The sequence below is a fragment of the Asterias amurensis genome, chromosome 17 (assembly GCF_032118995.1).
Source record: "Asterias amurensis chromosome 17, ASM3211899v1".
In the NCBI taxonomy this organism is placed as follows: domain Eukaryota; kingdom Metazoa; phylum Echinodermata; class Asteroidea; order Forcipulatida; family Asteriidae; genus Asterias; species Asterias amurensis.
In genome coordinates, this window is record NC_092664.1 from 13,710,958 (window position 1) to 13,738,507 (window position 27,550).

General features: G+C 38.5%; 2 protein-coding genes across 5 annotated transcripts; one reads left to right on the forward strand and one right to left on the reverse strand.

The window, feature by feature from the left end:
* Window positions 1-520: 520 nt before the first annotated feature.
* LOC139949766 (cathepsin B-like) lies at window positions 521-12,664 on the reverse strand. The gene is made up of 8 exons (XM_071948301.1): window positions 12,428-12,664; window positions 11,752-11,895; window positions 7,371-7,583; window positions 6,461-6,570; window positions 5,209-5,438; window positions 4,791-4,907; window positions 3,481-3,609; window positions 521-3,019 (listed from the first exon to the last, which is right to left on the reverse strand). The coding sequence occupies exons 2-8, from the start codon at window positions 11,884-11,886 to the stop codon at window positions 2,931-2,933; spliced, it is 1,023 nt and encodes a 340-aa protein (XP_071804402.1). The 5' UTR covers window positions 11,887-11,895; window positions 12,428-12,664; the 3' UTR covers window positions 521-2,930.
* Window positions 12,665-15,183: 2,519 nt separating this feature from the next.
* Window positions 15,184-26,514, forward strand: LOC139950053 (neuropeptides capa receptor-like). 4 transcript variants are annotated; one of them, XM_071948686.1, is made up of 5 exons: window positions 15,184-15,371; window positions 17,846-17,934; window positions 20,121-20,186; window positions 23,734-24,544; window positions 24,593-26,514. In XM_071948686.1, the coding sequence occupies exons 4-5, from the start codon at window positions 23,762-23,764 to the stop codon at window positions 24,929-24,931; spliced, it is 1,122 nt and encodes a 373-aa protein (XP_071804787.1). In that variant the 5' UTR covers window positions 15,184-15,371; window positions 17,846-17,934; window positions 20,121-20,186; window positions 23,734-23,761; the 3' UTR covers window positions 24,932-26,514. The 4 variants fall into 4 exon arrangements, with proteins under 4 accessions (XP_071804787.1, XP_071804785.1, XP_071804784.1 ...); XM_071948684.1 differs by having other exon boundaries at window positions 20,118-20,186; window positions 23,734-26,514; XM_071948683.1 differs by having other exon boundaries at window positions 23,734-26,514.
* The last annotated feature ends 1,036 nt before the right edge of the window (window positions 26,515-27,550 follow it).

Sequence of the window (27,550 nt, forward strand, 5' to 3'; positions counted from 1 at the left end):
GAAAAGAACTATTGGTTTCAACTCAACGTTTCGATCAGTATGCTCTGAGCGTCTACTGGATTTAGAAATTAATATAAGACTTCTTTGAAAATGTTATCCACTTTTTGAAACAGAACAAAAAAATAAAAGTTCACAGATTTACAAATAACTTACAGGGTTTACAGAAGGTAATGGTGAAAGACTTCTCTTGAAATATTATTCCATGAAATGCTTTACCTCTTGATAAAACATTAAAACAATTATCACGTCACTGCGCTAAATGTGCATGGAGTTGTCATTGTCGACATTGTCGATGGAGACACACCATGATTTTTTTTTGCTTTCTAAACAAGTAGAAACTAAAACTTTAAAAACGACTTTCTTTCTTTATAATTTGACTATAATTTAAATTAGAATTACATTGACAAAACCAAACAGCACCATACCTTTAATTTTGACCATGTTGGTAGAACAGTTTTTTGTTGGAATTTTTAAAACATCACACAAAACAAAAACCATTAACACAACTGAAAGAGAAAAGTATGTTTTAACTGCATGCATATATATGCATATGCGGTATATTTATTGCAAGCTAAATTATTATGAAATTTTAATATAAAACGAAGGAAAGTGCAGTTCAAGTCTGCAGTAATTCACAATAGTACAAAGTGCTTATTATTTCAAAAAGTAAAGGTACAAAACTTGTTATTTTTTGACTTCCTATGAAAAGAGCATTGTTGGTTAAATTATTACATCAACGTAAAAGGCTGTTTTACAATTTCAACACGGCGAATCAGGTTTTATTCAGCCATTATTTATGTGTGTTTGCCCATGTAGCTTAATACTCACTATATTCATTGTGTATTGACAAGTTCAACCATCTAAACGAACACAACTTCGTGTGACAAGGGTGATTTTTTTAAAATTATTATCTCGCAACTTCGACATCAAATTGAGCTCAAACTTCACAGGTTTGTTATTTTATGCATATGTTGAGATACACCAAGTGAGAAGACTGGTCTTTGACAATTACCAATAGTGTTCACTGTATTTAATATATCTCTGGATTCTTTTTCAGCTTGAGGTCATGCACAAGAGTTGATTGCATATTCAGCCTTAGAAACAGTTAAACCATGGTTAAACGAACATTTTGTTACTTTTTTTAAGTATAGACGATGCGACCTCTGACGTCACACGAAAACCATAACATGATTCCCGCGCATACCGCCAGGCAAAACCTTTGTGTTTTGTCAGCCAGCTAGAAAGTGTACGCAATCTTACTGTGACTACGCAACTCAGTGCCCGGCGAAACAAGACGTATATAGTATTTTGTCAACAGAGGGCGGTTTGAATGTAAACATAGGTCACATCGTCTATACACTGCAACAACATACCGTAGTAATCGCTATTCTACAATATATTTGCTGATCTTTCAGAAGCAATCTATATCAATGTAAATACTGTCTTTTAATTTTTAACATAGCTCCGCAAACATTTTAGAAAAAATGATGAGCCTTTTGAGACTCCCTTGGGTATGATATTATAAGTTATCACAAGCGCGCGTAATATAACAAATTTATCTTCCAGTTTCATATGCAACGCGCAAAGTTTAAAATTTCAGAACAATATTTTGCGACGAAGCGCACACAGGTGGAAATGTAATTTTTGCACTACAGTGACGGACAGGTCCGTATAAGGAGCGTGACGCATTGACATTCACATTACGTACTGTGCGATAAAAACAGAGGAAGTAGTATATAGGTTTTTATACCACCTCCAGTTCCAAGCATCTGATTGATGGATTAGCGCGTACTGGAAGATTAAATGCTATACAAGTATAAGAACTGTGTAATACATTGTTTGATTGCAGTCTTTGGAAACATAAGCCATTTGAACTGCTGAAAGATGCTGTGTCCAAATTGGCGGCTATGGCTACGGCTTGATCGCTGCATCATCAAGTGTTGCAGCATAGCAAATCCATAGCAACACCCTTAGCAACAGTCACAGCCAAAGCCACTAAATTGGACACAGCCTGCGCTCCATGAATATTCAAGGTTTTTCAGGGCTCGAAATTAACATTGGACTGCAGGCCCATGGCCCGGAACTTTTACCGTTGGGCCAGTCAAATCATGACTGGACAAGCTCAATGACTAATAACAGTAATATCTCATCTTTGCGGCATCTTTAATCTCGTTTTTGTCATTGTGCCCTTTTGTGCCTTTGTTATTTTTATTGTCTGGATCGCCTTTAGATAGTGATTAATTTCGCTATTTGGTTATCCGCAGGCTTGTTCTCTGTGTAGTCTTATTTTTATTGCCTATTCTTTGTATGTGCTGTTTGCCTGGAAATAAATAATTAAATAAAAAAGTCTTTGTGAAAAACGTTGAAATAAACCCGATATGTATTTTTAGTTCAGTATCGAGTAGCATGACAAATGAGATAGATCTTCTTTTAGTACTTGATCAACTCATTTTTTAATGTAAAATAAATGCAGGTCCAGTAAAAATGTTAAGCTACTAAACCCCGCAGTCTTGTGAATTTTCCCGCCAAATTCAAGCCCTGCTTTTATAAAACATGTGACAACAACACAAGAGCCCAATCTAATTGCTCTGCTTACCGCAGAATTCTCCGCTTAACATGGGCCAATTTCATAGAGCTGCTTAAGCAAAAAATTTGCTTAAGCACGAGAATAGCTTACTTATTTTACACATGTTACTGGCAAAAATTTCATGCCACATACATTGCTTGTGACTGGTAGTTAGCTATTGTTTACTTAGCATAACAATTGAGTGGAGTCTTAGCTGGTAATCTGATTTTACGAAGCAAGGATTGTTTTGCTTTTATAAGCAAAATTTTGTGCTTAAGCAGCTCTATGAAATTCCGCTTAACAGATCATAGTAAGCGCAGAAGTGTGTGGTAAGCAGTGCAGTGATAATGAGCAAAGGTTGAATCTAAAGCCATGACGGCATGCCAGGTGTGCCTGCAACGATAGATGACTCTATGCCACACTCGTCGCTTCCACGCAGTATCTTGAAGAAACCTGTCAAGACACAACAATAAACACATTAATTTTGGTTTAATACCCTACACATCTATACCGATGTGTGTTACATACATACATACAGCTAAATATTTGTAAAGCGCCTTTACATCAAGATCAAAGCGCTGGAAAGAGCAAAACCAATGCAACTATAACTACACGTACAACATATTACATCTGCTTTCTCCAGAAGACGATCAGAGTATACTGACCGAAACGTCGAGTTGAAAACCTAGGGTTCTTTTCAGAACCACCCCAACTCATTAGAGATAGTCATTACATGGTGTTACCGCAAACCTTTCTGTATATTACATCTGATTACATCTAGTCAACAATACATGTTGTTCTTACACAAATACAAACTAATGGCCCTATGGTTAAATTTGAATTTTGAAAATCAGCTGGTATGTTATGAATGTTTGTTCATTGTGTTGTACAAACTTTGGAGCCTGTGTTCTTACCTTTATCTCCCCAGTCAGAGTTCCATGAGTTGGCAACCAGCCAGTAGTCTGTTCCACTCTCCACCCCCCAGCCGAGGATCTTCACTGCATGGCCACCGAGAAGATCCCCTGTCTCATGTTTGTAAACACCTGTTCACGTTAATTAAACACAGCTTGTTCATTAGAGAAGAGAATGGGCATTATTTCCAAGTTGTGTCAAGGCTTCGGGGGTTAAACAAAGACAAATTGACTAGAGTGGCACTCGAACCAACAACCTCCAACTGAGCTTTCTAGATTCTAGCCCTATGTTGGCAGTCTCGCTATTTTGTCAATATCTTTTGTTCGGATGTCATAGAGGGGTTATTCAGAATGATCAACGCTTAAAAAGTTGTACATTTTTTTCAAAACTATTTTGTCAAAAGGTAAAAACCAAATAATAAAACTAGGCCTAAAATCTACTCATACCAATAAATCTCTTAACCTTCTAACCCCTGTATCACCAATAAAGGTAAGTAAGGTTAATTTTATTTTGTTTGCACCCATATACGGTTGGATTCATTAAACAAAATACTAAAACTTAGAATATACATTTGTCGTAAAAAAAAACATTAATCTTTTAATATCAGTTGTTGTGTTTTAAATGGTAAATAAACTAAGCCAGACTGGGTGCAATACGATATAATAAGGGTGTATATTTACATAGTATCTCTATAAACCATGCCCCTGGTTGATGTACAAATAAGACATTAACAAATATTAAATAGGAATAATTATTATATAGGAAGAAACTCTATATAGGAAGTCAAGAAATATTATATAGGAAGAAATATTATACAGGAAGAAATATAAGAACGGGTTCAGGTTAATTTTCAATGCAAATCAATCTTATTTGCTAAGCAAAGTGTTGTGTCACAATGACTATGATAATACTGACACTGACAACAACATTGATATAAATAATAGTAATAAACCAATGAATACTGCACTCAATGCTTGAAGGCACCTGACCCCTTTACATACAACAAGCACAAATAAAATATCCCACAATTTACACGCATGAATCAAAAAGAGCAGGAACTTCATACAACACATTCAAACTGAGGACTTTAACAAAAGGGGATATGGAAAAGTCACACCGAGGACATCCTCGTTTCGATTTCATGTACAAAACCAATGGGAACGTCTGAAAAATAAAACTCCAAATAAATGTCAAAACAATGGGAGAACAAAAAGAAGTCCTCGGTTTACACCATAAACACAGCTGTGTGCACATGTTTTGCGTTTTTTGGTGTCCTTTCAGGGCCACCATAATATTACGATGCTGACTTTACCTGTTTTGTAAGTTGGAAAGTCCGAGTAGACAGAGAAGGCTGCCTCTACTGGTCCGCTTGTCATTATCTCACTCTGGATGTAAGAATTGTTCTGAGGAATAGAGTAAGAACTTCTTCCTGTAATTCAAGAAAAGAAGAAACAAAAATTGTGAAATTCAGAGCAACAATTTAGGCAAGATGGCTTAGTTGGTTGAGCGGCGTCACAGAAATCTTAATCACTAGTTCACATCCTGCTTTAGTCAATTTCTCTTTGTTTAGTCAACCCAAAATTTTCTAAAAACTGTTTCTTTTTTTCCCCAGAACTTTTTTAACTTAAGAAGAAAAGTATGGTGAAGAATTGACAATATATATGTTATACGCATCTGGGTGGATTGTTATGATAAAGTATATCGAAAAACAAAAATTTATGTCAACATACCGAAATATTTGTCTTGCTCATATGTCACCTTATAATCCGAAATACACTGCTTAGCGCATTTTGGTGTAGGATCATCCCCTTTGCATGGCGTGAGTTTACCGACGACGTGGTGGTCGCATGCTGGTATTTTGTAAGGTTGGCATCCTTGGGAGCTGTTGTAAGGACCACCAGTCACTATGCCAGTATCTTTCCAGTACTGCCAGGCAGCCCCAGGAAAACCTCCGTTGCACCTGAGTGGAGAGAGAAGTGCTTCTAAGTTATCAATGAACATCTTAAAGGGAAGGTAAACCGCCTTGGATAAAACAGCTTGGCCAAATTGTAAGGCTCTGCCTAGCCAATTTAGTGTTCAGGATCACCATTCTCAGCTTTTTTTTAGTGCAAGCGCTGACTTTCTGCGCTAGCTGTGTAAGCAAAGAATGCCTTGTAACGAGGAGTGCACATGCGCACAAGGTCAAAACCGTTTATCGAATGGAGCTGAAATTTGGAACTTGAGCTTCTTGAGCCACAATTACCACATAAACCAAATTTGACCAAATTTGAAAGGGGTAGGGTTTAAACCATTGGGTGATTTGGCATGGAATGACCCCACAAGCAAAAAAAATCCTGCTAACCCATGATTAATACGCTTGAAGTTTGTGCAGAATTCCCTGCTTCTGTAAGCGGCAATTCTCAACTCAAATGTAAGCAGCGCCGTACAATATTGATCCTTTTCATAAAACCTGTGCCTATTTTCATAAAGCCTGTTAGTACAAAAACTTAAAAATCTTGCTTTAGAAGCCAAAACGGTTACATTGCTGCAACTCAATATTTCCTTAGCAAAGAAATTTGTTCAGCAATATTTTCTGCTTAAAGCCATTGGACACTTTCGGTAAACAATATTGTCCAAGGCTCACACTTCATGTGCCACAACTTATATATATAAAATAACAAACCTGTGGAAATTTAGGCTCAATCGGTCATCGGAGTCGGGAGAAAATAACGGGAAAACCCAACCTTGTTTCCCCACGTTTCGCCATGTCATGACATGTGTTTGAAATAAATCCGTAATTCTCGCTATCGAGAATTGATATTGTTTTAATGTTTTCTCAAAAAGTAAAGCATTTCATGGAAAAATATATCAAGATAAGTCGTTCACCATTACCTTCTGTAAACCCTGTAAATTATTTGTAAATCTGTGAACTTTTTTTTTTTTTTTTTACCGAAAGTGTCCAATGGCTTTAAGAGCTTTTTGAAATTTGGCAGTCATGCTTACCCATTACCACAGTCTTTACAACAAGTTGCCAAGTCCTCTGCCGACAAGTGGAATTGAACCCCATGGAAGATGCAGATCCGATCTGTCATGGCTTCAACTGCACCAAATGCCTGCATACACGTGTATAAACATAACGCAGGTATTAGAAATAAAAGATTCTATAGGATTGTGCTAAAAGGAAACAACCAAAACCCAGCTCATTTTTTTGTTGCAAGGCGATTTAGTTTATCACCTTTATTGCACAAACACCGAAATACAACTTACATGTAGTGCAAAGGGGAATCCCTGAACAGGCTTGCAGGGCAACTATTTTTAGATCACACACCACTGGAACTTTCAAGGCCTGTAGTATGTGGCAGAGTTTTCGTTGAACTATGTCAATTTTTTCATATTTCTCTGTATTTGTAATCATGAGACCCAAGGCAATAAACCAAATCTCACCTAATCTAGTCTAAACTTCATGGAAGTGTCGTGGACGAGCGGTTAAGAGCATCGCATTCAAACTCTGGTGTTTCTGATCAGCAGAGTGTGGGTTCAAATCCCCAGCCATGACACTTGTGTCCTTAAGCAAGACACATAACCATTGCTTCGTCCTTCGGATGAGAAGTTAAGCCGTTGGTCCCATGTGTTATGTAACGCATGTAAAAGAACCCAGTGCACTTATCGAAAAGAGAAGGGGTTCGCCCCGGTGTTCCTGGTCCGATCGGCAGCAAATTGCGCCACAGCATCTTGTAAAGCATTACATGGTGCTATCAGAATTAGGTCTCAAAACGTATTCCCACAATCTGGCAGGAAATACTGTATGTTACAGCGCCAGGAGCGTCACTGGGTGACGGACATGTGCGCTTTATAAGAAGCCACAATTATTATTACTATTATTGTTAAACCACAGGAACAGTTTTTGTCTCACCCAGCATGATCCACAAGACCCCTGATCACGAATCTCCTTAATACTTGGGCAACTACTCCACTTGTCTCGAGAGTCAAACTCATCGGGAAAGTGTGGCACTCCGAATTGTTGCGGCTTCTTCACGGGTAGCTTGAACTTCTCTGGCGTCGGGGTGAGCACTCCCATAAGTCCTGCGACATCCTCCCTGGAGTAGCCTGCAAAGTTGGAGCCAGCCTAAAAGGCACAAAGCGGAATAGAGTAGAGTGATGTTAGTATAACTGGGTATTATAGGATAATGCCTGAGGTGCACGCCAATTGTGGGTCGGAATGGTCCGAGGGCAAAGCCCGATCAGGGCCATTAGTATCCCAAGAATGGCGCGTACACCGAGGGCGTTATCTATTGCTAACCTCCATCTGTGACGTCATGCTGACGTTTATTGTTGGTTTCAGCACTCCATTAATTCGCACGAATGGCTCGATAGTGTTTAAAGGTAGCCATCGCGCTTTTGAACTAATGGAGCGAAAACAACCGATGGAACAACAGTGGGCGTGAATATGTTTTCAAACCTCTTAGTCCTCTCCTCAGGTTTCCAAAGTTGTGTCCGAACCCCATTACTGAACTTTTTATGAAACAAAATCGTTGAACTGTACTCATTGGTTTTACTGTGACTCTTATCAGTAAATGGTAAAGTACAAGTAGTGGTAATAATAAGGGAATCAATGTGTGGTGAAGAGGTTATCAACTAGTGGTTTAATCCCAACGAGGCCTGGTTCTTGATCATTTTACCGAGACGAAGTCGGCGGGTTTAAACCACTAGTTGAAAACCGATTTAACACATTTTGAAAAAACACCTATTTTCATAAATACCTTTTCGGTCAAAAACATCATCACTTTTTGGCCAAAAAGTAAAATAAATGCAAAAATTATAATTGTTAAATGATTTCTTTCAACACAACACCCCTCCAGCTATAAAATGGTAAAGCCCTCCGCCACCCTCGGGTAAACAACTCCTTATAAGGGAATGCTGTGCGCATTGCGCGTATCGCCTGATTTCGCACAACTGTTTCAGCCGTTGCTCTCGACCAATAGGAGTGAAGAAACTGTCTTATAAGAACAGGTGCAAGCTCGCGTGTCACGCCCATCCGTTCAAACAACCCCTCGTGCTGCCCTATCGACCAATCAGAATGGATAAACTGTCTTAGAATGGATAACTGTCTTGTATTTATGAACAAACATTCACCCTGGAACCCACTTCCCCAAGGCCAGTGATTCTGACCCACAAGCCTACTACTGGTGTCAAACTGATTTACGGAAGAGCAGCAGAGAAATTTTGATTGTTTCTTTTTTGATTTCTCAAGTTGGTTGCTTTTCATTATTCAAAGTTACTTTTACAATGTATGTTAGCGTTTAAAGTGCTATTCACACAAGAGCAATTTAACTGGGGTCCCTTGCTTAATTTTAACGTGGTTGTAAAAAAGTAGCAATGTCTGACAAGATTTTGCAAGAGAACTTGGACAGTAGAATCAAATTATTGTCCTTTCACACGAGGTATATTTTGTTAAATTTCACAACCATGCTACAATTTAGCAAGGGACCCTTGCTAAATTGCTCTTATGTAAAGGGGTTCAATACCGCTTCTCAATTTACTTCATTTTATTATAGAGAATCTGTGAGAATCTGTTGTGTCAATATACTCACAAACACAAAACCCTATATAGGTAGATGTTTACGTCTCATTAACTTTTGATCAGATAAGAAAGATTCTGTTGAAAACTGCTAATTTCTACTGACTCGGGCTGCTTTTAATGGGTGTTTCATGTAATGCAAGGTACATTTATTTACTGTTTTTTGGAACTGGCGGATGAGCTTGTTTTGGGGAATAAATTGTTTTTTATCATTGTCACATTGAAACCCTGACTAACCAAAGTAAAGGCAACAAATAACCAAACAAAATACAGCTGTGGGTTACATGTAGTTTTTTAAATTTTGTATTTGAAGTCACCTGGAAGTGGTATTTTGTCCAAATAAAGCTTTTGTCACTAATATGTGTTTTGATGAGTGGAATGTGAATAAACAGTTAACTAAGGTTCTAAAAAATTAGTTATCTTATTTACAAATTTAAGAATAAGCCCCGACCCGAGAGGGCGCTTTTCGTGACGTCAATCGAGGCCCGATATTTGAAGAGAAAATGCTGCACAGTGCTGAAAAAGACGTCGGACCGGACCACTAGGCACTATTTCTCTTGTGAGTCTGACCAGCCATGCAGACTGACCCCATCTTTAGTTGTTTTGCTGCATCCAGCAACAATACACTTGGTCGGCATTGCCGGAAAAATGCAAGAAAACTTTTTTGAAACGTACAAACTCAATGTCATGTCTTGGATTTGCATATGAGTACTTTGCACGTGTGTTTACTCTACGCATCAAGGCAAAGTCTGCCTCGATTGACGTCACAAAAGGGGTAAGCGGAGTCGACCCCCCAAACAACTTTAACTATTTTTTAAACATATTAATCAGGACAAACAATTACTAAAAAAATGTTTTTATTGTGGCTAAACATATTATATACTCTTCTGTTTGAAAAAGTAAAAATTCTATTTCCAGGTGATTTTAAACAAGCATGAACTTTAGCCGTAACCCACGGTCAATAAACTGGCCATGGTATACCGTGAGGTTCGGACCATTGGACTTCCTTCCCTTAAAAGCAAAGTACAATACTAAAAGATAAACAATGGTGGCAACCTATCAAGCTCTATTGTCATCCTCAGTTGTACAATGAAAGGAAACAGGTCTGGACCTTGGCAAAAAGGGAGATTTCAATTGAATTCAAAACTTGACGGATGCTGGCAAGTAAGTTGTTTTTCTCCTTATCAGTATTAGTATTTTTTTCACAGGACTCAGGTAGGTACTGAGTATACAGTGCTAACACACATCAGTGTATATGGGTAAAAACCAAAAAGCATTTTTCTTTATCCTGATGCAAATCGAACATCTATTAAAGTATTATTATTGTAGGAATATATAATAAAATACAAAGGGGCTGCCACACATGTATCTGTGGCTGTTTAATAACTTCTGCTCTCCAAAGAGAATATTAAGAAAGACAGAGGCAGGGCGACGACAAAATCTACAAATCAGTAAAAGTCTTGGACGAAATCCTGACAGGCCTAATGTAGGCTAACAAAGAGAGATTGTGAAACTCACTAAAAATCAACTCTGAGGAAAATTGAAATAGTTGAAGTTAAAGAGAAATGGAGGGTAGGTACATGTACATTACTCTTAACATGCTAAAAGGCACTGGGCACTATTGGTAATTATTCAAAATAGAATAGCATAAAAGTTTGTTAAACTTGGTAACGACTTGTTACCAAGTTTAACAAACTTTTATGCTATTTTTTTTTTTTGAGTGAGAAATGACCTCTTTCTAAAAAACTATGTTACTTCAGGGGGTGCCGTTTCTCACAAAGTTTTATACTATCAACAGCTCTTCATTGCTCGAGGTCATTTCTCACTCAAATAATAAAGGCCCTTCTTGCATCTGAAAGTACACAAAGTTATGCAGCAAGAGTGTTTTTTCCAGTCATTTTGCTCTTGCAACTTTGACGACCAATTGAGCCCAAGTTTTCCCAGGTTTGTTATTTTTATGTACACGTTGGGATACACCAAGTGGAGACCAGACAACTCGTCCGTTCGGACAACTCGACGGTTCAGACAACTCGACGGATGATTTATTCAACCGTCAGACAACTCGACTTGGGGTCAAGACAAGTCGACGGATGGCCGTGACGGGGCTCAGCGCGGGGCGGGAGGGGTAAATAGCGGCCTGGGGGTGGGGATGTACTGACTAGCGACTTGGCAATGATGCAAGGGCATTCACCGGGGGGAGGGGGTATATTATGGTGGGTGGGTTTATATCCGGGCAAATGGATAATTGATTTTTTTTATTATTATTTTTTACCATTTCGAGTTGTTATTGTTGTTGCAATAAAGTAAATAAAAGTAACAGATGTTTCTGCAAGTATGGCTTCACTGGAACATCACACTTATTGTGATAAATAATAATTGGTAAACAATAATGATCAATATTATAGAATCGCAGGAATTATACAGGAAAGTTCGTGTAAACATGACAGTAACGGAGGTCGGCCGCTCAACTGTCGACTTGTCTTGTGTCTTGGCCATCCGTCGAGTTGTCTCAAAGTCGAGTTGTCTGAACCGTCGAGTTGTCTGAACCGTCGAGTTGTCCGAACGGACGAGTTGTCCAACGGATGAGTTGTCTGACATTCCACAAGTGAGCATAGTGGTCTTTGGACAAATTATCAAATGTGTCAAGTGCTTATTTATTAAGAATTATGCATTTAATACCTAACAAGTAAATTATTCATAAAAACAAGTTTGATACCTTCCAGGTGGTCTTGATAGAGTTAACATGTCTCATTTCGGTCATGAATGGTTCCTTGCCTTTGGGTGTGGCTCGAAAGACAGCACCCTTGCAGAAGGCAACAAGACATGCCACAAGAAGTACTGAAAAACGCATCCTGCAAATCTGTTTTAAAATAAAATATTTAATTTGCCCTTCAATTCAAGTAAAATTTACAAAAATATAAGCTTTTTAAAACTGTTTAAAATTGTCCTTTATATACAAATTGTATTACTGTCATTGATTGAGTTGGAAACCGGATGTCATTGTCTATATGAACTAAATTTATGATAATATGAACTAAATTCTTATTGAACTGAATTTAATTTAATTCATCCGGAAACAAAGTATTGCTTTATCCTGCCACTACCCCTTCCCTAATTTTTACTTCATTTGAATTTGATTGTTGAGTAATCTATATTTTTTGTTTTTTTAATGAATGAAAAGGTGGTCGCATGATGCGGAATGTTTCCTGTTTGATTTGTTATTTTTAGCAGTGTAAAAAAACACGAACAAAAGGCTAGCAGTAAACACACTTCAATACTTCCTCCCCGGGCATGCCTAGCCCTACTCATCAATCTATTAATTATCTAACTAATTCTAATGAATTAATAAATCCCTTGTGTTGTGGTTTATATTGAATTAATAAATAACTTACCCAAGAAAAAGAGTGCAATACTGTCCTAATAACCTAATTAGTAACTGTCGATGTAAAACAGTATTTGGCGACTTTCAAGCACTAATGAGTCTATTGCCCGACGTTATAAAGACGTGAAATAACGACACACCCGAACGATAGATAAAGTTACAACTCGATGTTCTCAAAGTATGACAAGAGTGGCGTAGGAGTACGCTTCAATCAAGTCGGTCATGTGCTTTGTCAATTTGTTTTTTGCTTTGTTATTAAAAAACAAAGTCACGAAAAGCCTAGAATCCACTCAGTAGAAGGTGAAAAATCAGTGACGTGTTTATAGCTGGTCCTTGCGTGATAACCCCCATATAGAGGTAGATGCTGATAACCAAACAACAAAAAACAGACGTTAATTTTGTTCTCGCTGGAATAACCTTCTGTAGTTACCCTTTTACATTCAAATAAAAAATAATACTACTGCATGAATAAATTAAATAGAGATTTATCAAACTTATGCATGTTGTTATGTGCGAGTATACTCCAGAGGAGGTTTCTGCTGATGATTCATGTAAGCTTGCTTGAAATGTTTTGGACGGAATCCGATCATCACCAAGTTAGAAATGTTTCATCCGTTATGAAATATTCACACTTCGTTATAACAGATCTTTATTATGATTACAAGTACACAAACATAATGCAAATACATACCAATGAGTTCTGAATACGTAATAACGGATTATCAATCAGGAATCTGCAATAAACATATTGAAAACATATTTCTTGTTTAATCTAATAGGCATCCGTAGCATTCCTTGTTTGGTAGGTTCTTCAACTACATGGGTTCAGGAAAATAACTGCGGTTTGACAATCACATGACTGAAACTCTCGTGACTGATATCACGTGACTGTTACGCGATAGACTAAAAAAACTTCAAGTCTGAGATCGTGGCTTTTAGGCCCTTTTCGGCTTCAGGCTCCATCCTCCGCTCAAGCTTGGGGCCAAGCTAGCCTGAGCGTAGTATTGAAATCAAGTCAGTAATGGTTAAGCTTGTAATTACGGGAATGGGTGTGTTTGTGGTAACAGGCAGCGCTTACAACGACTTTTCATCAATTCTAACCTGAGCCGAATTCGGAGTCGAAGCCGTGGTTTTGAAAAGGGCCTGCGTCTATTGCCTATCTAGCGCCCTCTTGTAGTTTTACACACTATTGAACCATCCAACGGAACTCCTGACGCCCGTGTGTCGCATGCAATAATGTCCTCTATGCAATACTATCCGGAGGACATTATTGCATATTCAATAATGTACGCCCGGACGCTGCTGCATAATGCACTGTTTTGTCCGCCCGGAAACATTTGCACATGAAGTTGTGTCCGCCCCCGTGCAAAACCGTCCTTGCAGTAAACTAAACGCCCTTGGTCGGGTCGGCGGAACACGTTCGCCCTTTTTTTACAAGCTAAGTGCATGTCAAGAATGACATGGGAAATATTCGGCCGTTGGGTATTCGCTGCATCAATCATAAAATACGTGAATATTCATGCTGTATAATAACGTACTAGGTTCACTGCATCAACACGCTCGCTTTATACGCACGCGCACACATAATATGTACAGTCATGTACATTGTACATGTCCACCGGACGGTGTTCGCATAGCCACGGACACGATTGCATATGCAAAAGTGTCCGGAGCAGTATTGCAGGGTGGACACAATTGCATCTGACACCGGTTGTCCCCACACTTAGACCAGCCCATCACTGTGCGGTTGGCCTGATCCCCTGCCCTGATACAGAAAGAACGTTCATATCTATAGCTCACCAAATGAAGCATACAAACTGTGGCATTTTCTTTGGAAAAACTCCAACAAAAAGGCCAGATTTGTCAAAATGGGTGGGGGTGGGGTGGGGGGGGGGGGCACGGACATGAATCGAAGGGCACGGGCTCTTGCCAACAATGTCTCCCTCCTGGTAAGGCCACCTGTCCTACGCGGTTCCACCAACTTAGACGGTCCCTATACGACGTTTTTAAAGGAACACGTTGCCTTGGATCGGACGAGTTTGGTCTTAAAAAAGCGTTTGTAACCGTTTGTTATAAAATGCATATGGATAGAGAAAGATCTTTTAAAAGTAGACTACAATGATCCACACAAATTTGCCTCGAAATTGCGTGGATTTCTTTTTTCTTTGCGAACTAACACGGTCGACCGTGTTAGTCAAAATTAGTGAAAGAAAAACCGTGCATTTTCGAGGAATGTTTGTGTGGATTATTGTATTCTACTTTTACAACATCTTTCTCACCATATGCATTTTATAACAAACGCTTGCAAACGCTTTTCAAAGACCAACTCGACCGATCCAAGGCAACGTGTTCCTTTAAAATTGCCTCGAAATTGCGTGGTTTTCCTTTTACCTCGTCGACTAACACGTCGGCCATTTATGGGGATCAAAATTTTGACTCCCATAAATGGCCGACCATGTTAGTTCGCACAGTAGAAGGAAAACCACGCAATTTCGAGGCAAACTTTTGTGGATCATTGTATTCTACTTTTAAAACATCTTTCCAACCATATGCATTTTATAAAAAACGGTTACAAACGCTTTTGTTTTGACCAACTCGTCCGATCCAAGGCAACGTGTTCCTTTAAGCCCGTTTGTGTCCCTACTTCCTGCGAATACAAATTTTATTGTGACGTGCGTGGACCGCGATTGATGAATCAACACCTTCGAAACATCAAGAGCGTTGCAAATTGAACAACAATATTTACCCCTGGATAATCTTTGTTGAGAGAGAGAACCAAGGTCTCACCTCGCCACCGGGTTTATTGTCATTGTGGAAAATGATCGTTTCTATGCGTGGCAGGTACGACACATAATCATAGGAGGAACTACGTGATTCAAAGCTTTTTGCTGGATAACACACAAAAATGGTTCAAACGTTTTAATCAGATTCTGGATAAAATGTTTGCCCCAAAAGTAAGTAACTGATCATTTATGTAATACCCAGAATATTGGTAAACAAAACATTACCAAACTTTGCTGGCTACCAAAATATCATACCCAATATTATTGATGAGGAAATATTCACCAATTGTTTGGCAGTCAGGGTGCCTAACTTTTTGGATAGGAGAAAAAGTAGCCTACTCAAAAGATCCCCATTATTTCTTACAGTGTGGGATTAAAAGTCTTCATAAAAAAAGTAAGTTTTTAAATAATGACACCCGTTTTTATTTCCTCAGTTAGTCTCTTCGTTCAACCTGCAAATTCATGTAAAGTCATCATTCATTTTCTTCCAAACAACTTAATTTGTATGTCTGCTACCTCGGAGATGTCTTCATTGAACACCTTATAGTGTTTGTAAACAAACACTACATTTCTGTTCTAGTTTTCTTGGTTTTTTTTTGTTTTTTTTGCCGGGGCTTGTCTGTTTATGAATTTCACTTCGCATTAGTCTGTCAAAATGATAAACGAGGGTCTCTTTTCAAACTAAATAACAAACATAAAAAGTTCGTCTCCTTTTAGGCCAAGTTAAAAAAGAAACATGTTTAGCGTCCCTGTCATGCTTCCTTTCAGAGGACATGGGATATCCTTTTATATATATATATATTTAAATATTATTATTATAACATTTGTTCATTTTCTTTTGTAAAGGGAAATGGAATATGTTTTAACGATCTCAGCAAACAAATAAGTTTTAAAAAAAGAGCCAAGCTTGTGTCGGGCAGCCATTGAAAAAAAAAACTCTTCAATCTTTTTTTTTTTTTTTTTTTTTTCAATGTCTTATCCAACATGTTTCATTTAAGTATTGTGTACTTGAACTCATAAAAGAATGAATACTTTAAAAAGGATTGCGGTCATCTTGAAAAAAATAAAACATAAAAACCCCACCTCCTTCCTTTTCTTTTAGAAACCCGGACGCTAAACATGTTTCTTTTTTACTCGGCCATGTTGATCAGTCTACGCAAACATTGTCTGCTCTGGATGGGAGAGTTCATGACCCTCCTTCCCGGAGAAGTTCAGGGTGCGCCATTCAATTCCACACACAGCCAGTGTGACAATGAACATCATACCTATAGAATACAAGCTATTGATGAATACCAGGTCAGCCGATCTGGATGACCGAATAACCAACCTGGGCCCAACTTCATAGAGTTGCGAAGCACAACAATTTGCTTAGCATGAATTGTCTTACTTGATAAAAACAGGATTACCAACCGAATTTCCATTTGATTTTCAGGATTTACAAACAACAGCTGAATACTAGTACCAGGCAATATGAAACGAATGGAAATTCAGTTGGTAATTCTGGTTTTATCAAGGAGGTACGTTCATGCTAAGCAAAATTGTCTGCTTATAGCAGCTCTATTGACTTTGGCCCTGTAGCGTGACACAGCTAGAAGTACAATACCCATTAAAACTCGAGTGACAAACAAACTTTGCTAGGGTTAGCCGGCATAGGTTGCAAACACCGCTAAAACCTTTAAAGTAAAAAGCATATTATAGAGACCCTTGTGGTTTCTTATTTGATGTCTTAAACTTAAATAAAATACAATATAAAATACATTGGAACTACTAAAACTATACTCTTAGTCTTACTTTATCACCCTTATTTTCGTCTTCCTCTTGAAAGCATAAGATAACAAACCTGTGAAAATTTGAGCTCAATATTGGTCGTCGAAATTGCGAGATAATCATAAGAAAAAACACCCTTGTCACAACACACGAAGTTGTGTAGTTTCAGATGCTTGATTTCGAGACCTCAAAATATAATTCTGAGGCCTCGAAATCAAATCCATGGAAAATACTCCTTTCTCGACACTATGCACTTCAGAGGGAGCCGTTTCTCGCAATGTTGTAGTACTAACCAGTAATTTCCCATTACTCATTAGTAAGGTTTTAATTGCTAATTAATTATTTCAGTAAAGTCACAATGTTAATAACTTTATTGAGTTGCCAATGGAGACAAGGCAGTTGACACTATTGGTAAAAATTGTCAAAGACCAGTCTTCCCACTTGCTGGTCCCTCAACATAATATGCATAAAAACTAGCAACCTGTGTGAAAATTTGAGCCCAATCGGTCAGCGAAATTGCGAGATAATAATGAAAGAAAAACCACCTTTGTCACACGAAGTTGTGTGCTTTCAGGTGCTTGATTCCGAGACCTCAAATTCTAAATCTGAGGTCTCGAAATCAAATTCGTGGCAAATTACTTCTTTCTCGAATTAGTTCAGAGGGAGCCGTTTCTCACAATGCTTTATACCAACAACAGCTCCCCATTACTCGTTTACCAAGTAAGGATTTATGCTAATAATTATGTTGAGTACTTACCAATGGAGATTAAATTATTCTATCGTGGCTTCAAATGTCCGTTCAGCTGGAACTGTTGGAACTATTTTATTGGTGGGTTCGTGCTCCATTGATTTTGCTTTGAACGTTTTCCCTTTTACAGTATAAAAAGAGAATCCTATGAGTGTCGCGGCATAAAATACTGGTGAACGAAAACAACGAATATATACTGCCTAAAAAGTACAATTTCTGGTAAGTGATTTTTTTTGTAACTGGTGGTGAAGAGCATTCAATTTTATACAAATTACAAAATGTTAAAGACAGTGGACACTATTGGTAATTGTCAAAGACTAGTTCACAGTTGGTGTTCCTCAACATATGCATACAATAACAAACCTGTGAAAATGTTAGCTCAATCGGTCGTCGAAGTTGCGAGATAGAAGTAATTTTCCACGAATTTGAATTCAGGACCTCAGAATTAGTTTGAGGTCTCGAAATCAAGCATCAGAAAGCACACAACTTCGTGTGACAATGTTTTTTTCTCTTTTCAGCATAACTGGTTAATACGTTTTTACATGCTAAAACTGACACGAAAATTATTACTAAGTACTCATTTCTCAAAAACGACAGCACCTCAGTAAGTAAAATTTCAAGGGAAGCTTTCTTCTATCATAATCTTCAAACTGTGTAAGTTTAATGTAAATCTGTGGACATTTTTGTTTTTTGTTAGGAAAAAGTACATAGACCCTTTAAGCTATTTAGTAAGGCAGTTATGTGATTTTTGTGAGGGAAGCAAAATGGGTTTTTACGTACAAGCAAGAATTTGGGCAGAGTTGTAGACAATGTCAACCATTTAAATGGCACACCAAATGTATATTTGGTATGAACAATAGCATTAATGTGGGAACTTGGAAATAGTCCCTGGTCCCTTTAAATAATAGGTCGAGTTTGTTTACGTCAGTGGTTGTTGTGATCGTCCGCCATGGAAACAGGACGTCACTGCCTTTTGGTAAACATGTAGATTAAAATAATAATCTGCATTTCATGATGTATAAACGATTTAATTATGTTCAGTAACTTTTAATGTGAGTATTACTGCCCAGCTGCTGTTGTGAATATGCCTTTGTTTAGGCTTCGCGCATTAATATGCGAACGTGTGAGTAGGCCGTCTGCGAGCTATATGCAGTTGGGGTCACACTGTTATTTTGGCGTGCACATTTTTTATGGTTTGTAAACCATGATTTCTGAATGCACATTTTTTATGGTTTGTAAACCATGATTTGTGAGTGCACGTTTTTATGGTTTATAAACCATGATTTCGGAGTGCACACTTTTATGGTTTGTAAACCATGATTTCTGAGTGCACATTTTTTATGGTTTGTAAACCATGATTTCGGAGTGCACGTTTTCATGGTTTATAAACCATGATTTCTGAGTGCACATTTTTTATGGTTTGTAAACCATGATTTGTGAGTGCACGTTTTTATGGTTTATAAACCATGATTTCTGAGTGCACATTTTTTATGGTTTGTAAACCATGATTTGTGAGTGCACGTTTTTATGGTTTATAAACCATGATTTCTGACTGCACATTTTTTATGGTTTGTAAACCATGATTTCTGAGTGCACATTTTTATGGTTTGTAAACCATGATTTGTAAGTGCACATTTTTATGGTTTACAAACAACGTTTTTGAGATGTGTAAATTTTCATGGTTTATAAACCATGTTTATTAAGAAGTCTCGATTTTCATGGTTTATAAACCATGTTTTTTAAGAAGTCTCGATTTTCATGGTTTATAAACCATGTTTTTTAAGAAGTCTCGATTTTCATGGTTTATAAACCATTGTCACAAACCATGATTTTATGGTTCATTTGTTATGGTTTATAAACCATGATTTGTAAACCACGATTTTTATTCTTCAATTTTCATGGTTTATAAACCATGTTTTTTAGATGTCTCAATTTTCATGGTTTGTAAACCATGATTTGTAAACCATGAATTTGATGCTTCATTTTTTATGGTTTATAAACCATGTTTTTAAGATGCGTAAATTTTCTTGGTTTATGAACCATGATTTGTAAATGTTTTTTGTATGTTCATGGTTTATAAACCATAAACTTATACACAACAAATACTTTACTGGTATGTAAACCATAACAGGATTTGGCAACAGTTTCTATGGTTTACATCCAATTGCTGTAAACCATGGTAAAAACATGCCTTAAAAGTGTCAAACAATTAATGGACAAACGGCGCCCCATAGTTGGTGAGTAAATCTTCATTGACATAATTATTGTAATCTTATAAGACTCTACATTCAATATAAAGAGGTTATAAAGAGTTAATAACTATACGTTTATGACCCCATAAAGGTAGCAAGACTGTTTACTTTATTTTATAAAACACTATCGTTGTGTACTCTTTTCACCAGTAGCAATCTATACACTGGACTTGACTTGATGTCATTGATTTGTCGTCAGTAGTCTACTGGCGGTGTTGGGTGAGTTTTATAACCTATACTGATGTACTCAGCTTTATTGTAAACAGACACTCACCATAATAACTGTGTCAGGATAATTATATTATATTAAAAACAATTAGTTTGTTCTGTTTGTCTTTGAACATAGGGATATATATATATAAGGATAATCAACCGATATAAAGATATGGAAATATAGAGAGACATATTTCGAATTCAAGAGGATTAATAAATAAAGGTTGATGAAGAGAGTTCTTGAGTCATGGTGTAAACGAGTGGTAAATTGATCTCCTGACCGGGGGAACACTCCCCCAAAACCCGGCAACGCTCAACCGTAGCCAAACAGGGACCGCGCCGCCTGCGAATCCCTACATTAAGAAACTTTGAAACGCTTGTATAGGCCTATATAATAGAACAACCAAGATGTAATAAAGCAAATACAAAAATGAGAATTTCCATCGCAACATGTTGAACTTTTCAAGGGAAAAGTTCACATTTGTTGAAGAAAAATCAAAACATTTTCTAACACCTTCAATCTACACACCTTAGTTTTGCTTTCTTTGCATGCATGGTATCGTTATCAGTATCTGTTTGTTGTATGTGCATGCACACGTTTAAAGACAGTGGACACTATTGGTAACTGTCAAAGACTAGCCTTCACAGTTGATGTATCTCAACTTATGCATAAAATAACTAACCTGTGAAAATTTGAGCTCACTCGGTCATCGAAGTTGCGAGATAATCATGAAAGAAAAAATATACCCTTGTCACACGAAGTTGTGTGCGTTTAGATGGTTGATTTCGAGACCTGAAGTTCTAAACTTGAGGTCTCTAAATCAAATTCGTGGAAAATTACTTCTTTCTCCAAAACTACGTCACTTCAGAGGCAGCCGTTTCTCACAATGTTTTATACTATCAACCTCTCCCCATACTCGTTACCAAGGAAGATTTTATGCTAATTTTTTTTTTGCATATTACCAACAGTGTCCACTGCCTTTAAAGGCAGTGGACACTTTTGGTACTTACTCAAAATAATAAATAGCATAAAACCTTGCTTGCTATGGGGAGATCGGAGAGGTTGAAAGTAATAAACATTGTCAGTACAGTACAATGTGTTTTTCGAGAAAGAAGTAATTTTCGATACCTCATAATTTAGAATATTTTTTACGAGGTTTCGAAATCAAGCATCTGAAAGCACACAACTTCGTGTGCTATGGGTGTTTTTTCTTTCATTATTATCTCGCAACTTCGACGACTGATTGAGCTCAAATTTTCACAGGTTTGTCATTTTATGCATATTTGTTTTATGTTGATGAGATACACTTACTGTGAAGGCTAGTCTTTGACAATTACCAATAGTGTCCAGCGTCTTTAGTATAATTTGAATCTTAGTATAGTAGTGTGGATAATTGACTTTTTTTTCTTTTTCTTTTTTTCCTATTAAACAAATCCATTAATGATCAGCTCTCCGGAATTCCCGTTGGAACTGTACAGCGATTTACTAGTGTTCATAGGTTTTGGAGGTACGTCGGCCGGTCGAACACGCCAGAGCCAATCTCCCTGGGCAGCTACACCCACAACATACACGACAAACGTTGCGCAGGTTTCCTTTATTCTGATTCATTACAGCAGGGTGAATATTCATTTATCGGCCTCTGCGATGACGAAACACCTGAAGCTTAGCCGCGCTATTCAAAGGCGAATGAATAGACGGTGTGCTCGTGACACAACACAAACAAGTGTGCAGGACTGTCTCAACTCACGTTGGCTGTTTACTCGGTATAATGTTACGAGCACACAGTCTATTCATTCGCCTTTGAATAGCGCGATTAGCTTACCGAGGGTTTCGTGTACGTGTTCGACCGGCCGACGTACCTCCAAAACCTATGAACACTACTTAAAGGCAGTAGACACTATTGGTAATACTCAAAATAATTATTAGCATAAAACCTTTCTTGATGACGAGTAATGGGGAGAGGTTGATGGTATAAAACATTGTGAGAAAGAAGTAATTTTCAATTAATTTGATTTCGAGACCTCAGATTTAGAACTTGAGATCTTGAAATCAACCATCTAAACGCACACAACTTCTTGTAACAAGGGTGTTTTTATTTTTCAATATTATCTCGCAAGTACGATGACCGATTGAGCTCAAATTTTCACAGGTTTGTTATTTTATGCATATGTTGAGATACATCAACTGTGAAGGCTAGTCTTTGACAATTACCAATTACCAATTACCAATCGTGTCCACTGCCTTTAAAGCCATTATACACTTTTGGTAAACAGTATTGGCCAAGTCCCACACTTCGTGTATCACAACTTATATATAAAACAACAAACCTGTGAAAATTTAGGCTCAATCGGTCATCGGAGTCGGGAGAAAATAACGGGAAAACCCACTCTTGTTTCCGCGCGTTTCGCCGTGTCATGACATGTGTTTTCTATAAATCTGTAATTCTTGCTAACGAGAGTTTTTATTGTTTTACTGTTTTCTCAAAAAGTAAAGCATTTCATGGACTAATATTTCAAGAGAAGTCTTCCACCATTACCTTCTGTAAACCCTGTAAATTATTTGTAAATCTGTGAACTTTTATTTTTGTTTCTGTACCGAAAGGGTCCAATGGCTTTAATAGCCTACGGGATTACTGTATTAAACCAAAGGCCCCTTCTCGAAACCACGCGTGCGGAACATGTTTTGGAATGCAGAGCATCACAAAACAGTATTTTCCTGGGGATGGCACGGGATTGGGAATTGAGCCAAGTCTACTTTGAGATCGGCTTGAGGTTCGGTTCTCTCGTCTGAAACCCTTGGCGCCTATCCAGTCATTCGAAAAGAGTCATGGTTTCCAGATGGCCTTGTATACTAACCTTGTACAATGGCTACAGGCCGTGCCATTGTTGTTTATTTGGATAGCCTACTTCATTGTACAGTTGATGAATTGCAAAAATAAGTACGCGGCGCTTTGATTGAGCTACTCATACGTCATACAGCATATACACGTTATTATAAAACGGACTGTTGACAAAATGTAGTGTAGACTGGTGTACGGAAAATTGTATAAAACAAGTGTTTTTTTAATAACTCAAACTGCGTCATTTCGACTATTTCGTGTCCAGGTCACGCGCGTCCGGATCATACTGATCCAGAAATGGCTCAGGCACAACAACTAGACTTGTGAACAAGTCGTTGATGGTCTGCCAGATAGTCGAGTTGTGGCAGTGCTCTCACGAGATCACTGCTCTCGCGCGAACTGCACGGTTGCCGACTACTTTTACTCCCCTTTAACGGACCGGTAGTCGTGAGAGCAGTAGTCTCGCGGGGCCAGTAGTCTCGCGAGAATACCGTGGGAATCGCGGGATTCGGAAGAACGCTATCACCGAGACAGAAATTTACCGACTTGTCCACAAGTCTACACAGGAACCGGATCAGGGTTAATTCTGACCTGGAAGTTTTTAGAGCGTGTTTGGTGAACTTGTTTTTCTGTGCAGAGACTCATTCGTAAAAATAAATTTAACAACAAATATTTTCATAACTGGTGCCACATTTTTATATGTTTTGTTGCAGACTCAGGATTCCCAGTTTTAGTTTCACCATGGATTTCAATTCAACGTTAGAAGAAGAAGCAAATTCCACCACTATTCCAATTACTTCCATTGATGGAACCACGACGTTCTTCATCGTGCTCAATGTCATCGTGGCTATCATCGGCTTGGTGGGAAACACCGCCGTCTGCACGACCGTGCTCAGGTCGAAATTCCTCCATGACATCACCCACTATCTCATCGCAAGCCTGGCCATGGCAGATTTCCTCTGCTGTTTTTTCTTCCTCATAACGACCATGTTCGTGGCGGAAGGCCACCCCTTCCCGGTCAACATCAGCAGCGGCTTTTGGGGTGAGGTTTACTGCCGGTTTTTTTGGAATCTCCACCTCTTCTGGTCGGCATTTTTTGCTTCAGTGTTCAACCTGGTTGTTGTGACATTCGACCGTTACTTGGCCATCGTGCACCCGTTTTTCTACGCGAGGGCCTTCACGGTTCGCCGGGGGCTGATGCTCGCAGCGTCGGCGTGGGTGTTCGCCTTCGTTCTGGAACTAGAGTTTCCAATACGATCTCACTACTCTGATGAGGCGAACGATTGTGATTTCCTTGGCCTCGGACCTGCCTGGTTCGCGAAGATGCTCTTCATCAAATCCTTCACAGTCAGCTTCATCTTGCCGCTGATCTTCCTGATATGGGCGTACTACAAAATCATCAGAACATTGCGCAAAGGGGAACTTTACCAGAAAACACATCGCACCAGTCATGGCATTAGGCAGGGCAACGGGCAGAACACCGAGCAGGGCAACGAGAAGAACACCGAGCAAGGCAACGAGCAGGCCAACGAGCAGGGCAACGAGCAGAACACCGAGTTGGCAAACGAGCAGGGCAACGAGCAGCGGGGGATGGAGGTGTACAAGGCAACCCGCCGTGTCGTCCAGAGCCTCATCATAATCTCCGCCCTGTTCGTCGTCCTGCTGCTCCCGTCAGAGATGGGGAATGTCTTACTCCTCTACGACATCTCTATTGACTTCACTGGCTCTCACATCGGTAACATCTTCAGGATCACCACTGTCTGCAACTCGGTGGTGAATCCTATGATTTACGCCATCAAGTACAAGAGATTCAGAAGGGCTATGAAAGCTACGATGTGTCCGTATATGAAGACCAGTGTGGAGGAGAGAGAAGATACCTCATTCACCGTCGACATGGATGCGCAAGCCTAAATGACGCCATACTTGCAAAAGGTCGTGGGTTCAAATCCCACCTTAGTGAAGGCCCGGTCACACAGGCCTCGATAAAAATCATCTTACAATAAGGAACCAGACTATTTTGTTCTTCCAGCCTCGGTTTGGTAACATTGATATTATGGGATAAATTCAAGATGACTGCACCGTGATACAGGTCTAGTGGCAGCTGCAGCTGCAGCTACGGCTACGATTGCTGAGACCGTTTCAACGGACAATGACGCATAAATCTAGAGGTAGCCGCAGCTGTAGCCACCACTTCTGACACGGCCTATTATAATAACTCTTTCATTCACTGGTAAAAGGTATGGTTTTCACGCAGACTGCACCACGCTCCGACACGGTGTCCATGACCCAGACGCATCACAACATAGAACCAACGTTGGGCCAATGGAACACTTTCATTGGACCAACATTGGCTGTCAACATTGGCCCAACGTACTTTTGCTCATCGGCCTTATGTTGGGCCAATGTAAAAATTGGCCCAACGTTGGCCCAACGTAGACATTGGCTCAACATTGGGCCAATGTCTTGCCCATGTTATGTTAAAACATTGAACCAATATCAGGCCAACGTAATCAAACATTGAGCCAACATCATTCTGCCAACAGAACAGTTTCATTGGGCCAACGTTGGTTGTCGACGTTGGCCCAACATACTTTTGCTCATAGGAGTTACGTTGAGCCAATGTTAAAATTGGACGTTGGCCCAACGCAAACATTGGCCAACGTAGAACCAATGAAATGTTTATGTTTGGCCAATGTTGATTACCAATATTGGCCCAATGTACTTTTGCTCATCGGCATAACGTTGGGCCAATGTTAAAGTTGGCCCAACATTGGCCCCACTAATAATCTTTATGTTGGCTAAACATTGCCCCAACGTTGAGACAACGTATCATTATTCAAAAATATTGACTTTGGGTTTATATTTCTGTTCATGAACTTCTTAATTAACATGGTTGAATTACAAATGTTTGTTTGTACTTTTGATGTTCATATTTTCTTACAAAAAAGAATTATACACAAAAATACACAAATTTGCCTTGGATAACTTAAACTCACCCAAGTTGTGATATTATCAAAGTAAATATTCACACAACTCTAAGCCCCGTCCATAAATGTGCACTTATGTCAATGTTGGCCCAACGTTGGCTCAACGTTGGCTCAATGTTGGCTTAACATTTAACGTGATCGTGTTATCAATATAACCATGGAGGAATAATGATCTAACTGTTTTTTCGGGATTACTGGCATTTGACTGTCAATTCCTATAAAAAACTTCAGCATTAGCGATGATTCTGACCATCAAACTTGTCCTATAACTAACAAACAAAGACATTTAACCTATTTTATGACCAGACAGACACACTTAACCACATTTTGGTCATATTCCCTAACTCATTTGTCGTAGTATGATTCTTGTTATAAATGGTTTGACGACGAAACATCAGACCGCTGACCTAATTCCAACATATAACTACGCAACATTTCAACACAACTCCAACGTTTTCCATTTGAAAGATTTGTCTGTTTGCAAAAAAAAAAAAAAAAAAAACACAAAACATAAACAATCAAACAAGCAAACCAACTCCAAGTGCATGCAGTGTACCAACGTTCTGTTTCCAATGGTGTCCCCAAAATGATTGGCAATCAATATGAAACCCGATCAATTATTTGAACATTTCTGCCAGACCTTTGTTTTGTGATTTATATTGTAAAACTGTTTAGCTGTTCCGACCTACTGTCGGAAAAGGTATTTTTTTCGTCGAGACTGTTATTATTTTTTTAATTATTATTTTTTGTTTCCGCCTAAAACCTCGAAAGATTTGTGCACGTTTTTTCTTTGAAGTCATATGGACACTATTGGTGATTACTCAAAATAATTATTAGCATAAAACCTTCTTTGGTAACGAGTAATGGCGAGAGGTCGCGATTGTATAAACCATTGTGAGAAACGGCTTCCTCTGAAGTAATGTAGTTTTAGAGAAAGAAGCAGTTTTCCACTAATTTGATTTCGAGACCTTAGATTATAGAATTTGAGGTCTCGAAATCGATGAAAGCGCACAACTTCGTGTGACAAGGGTCATTATTATCTCGCAACTTGGACGACCGATTGAGTTCAAGTTTTCACAGGTTTGTTATTTTATGCATATGTTGAGATACGCCAACCAATAGTGTCCAGTGTCTCTAAGCCTAATATTATCCTAAAGTATAAAGATAAAAGAGTTAAATCGTAAAAAAAATTAAAGCTTTGTAAATTAGCTTTACGCTAAACGTAATTTTGGTTTATAATTCTTAGTTAATTAACCATGTGATCTTCATTTGCATATTTATTTAGTAAATCTTAGCAGCGCCATATCTCAAGAAGTTTACTACCGAGTCAATCGGAAGTTGGCCCTTTTTTGTTTCAGTTACCTACACAATCAATTTTCATTTTTTTGTTTCAGTTATAGACTCCTTTTAAATGTTTACTTTGAAAAGGGACCGTGAGCCCATGTTGACTTCTACTTCTGGGTCAACCTGAATTTGGACCAGATCTCAAGACCTATACAACCTATTTCAAGCTTGTTCCAGTTTCCGCGACCCCATGTTGACC

Excerpts from the sequence above, each read along its gene's own strand:
- LOC139949766 (XM_071948301.1), bottom strand. The coding sequence starts at position 11,886 with ATGCGTTTTTCAGTACTTCTTGTGGCATGTCTTGTTGCCTTCTGCAAG. Across the intron at positions 7,584-11,751 it reads CTATCAAGACCACCTGGAAG|GCTGGCTCCAACTTTGCAGG; the intron begins GTATCAAACTTG and ends TGTGCCTTTTAG. Across the intron at positions 5,439-6,460 it reads TGTAAAGACTGTGGTAATGG|GTGCAACGGAGGTTTTCCTG; the intron begins GTAAGCATGACT and ends CTCTCCACTCAG.
- LOC139950053 (XM_071948684.1), top strand. The coding sequence starts at position 23,762 with ATGGATTTCAATTCAACGTTAGAAGAAGAAGCAAATTCCACCACTATT.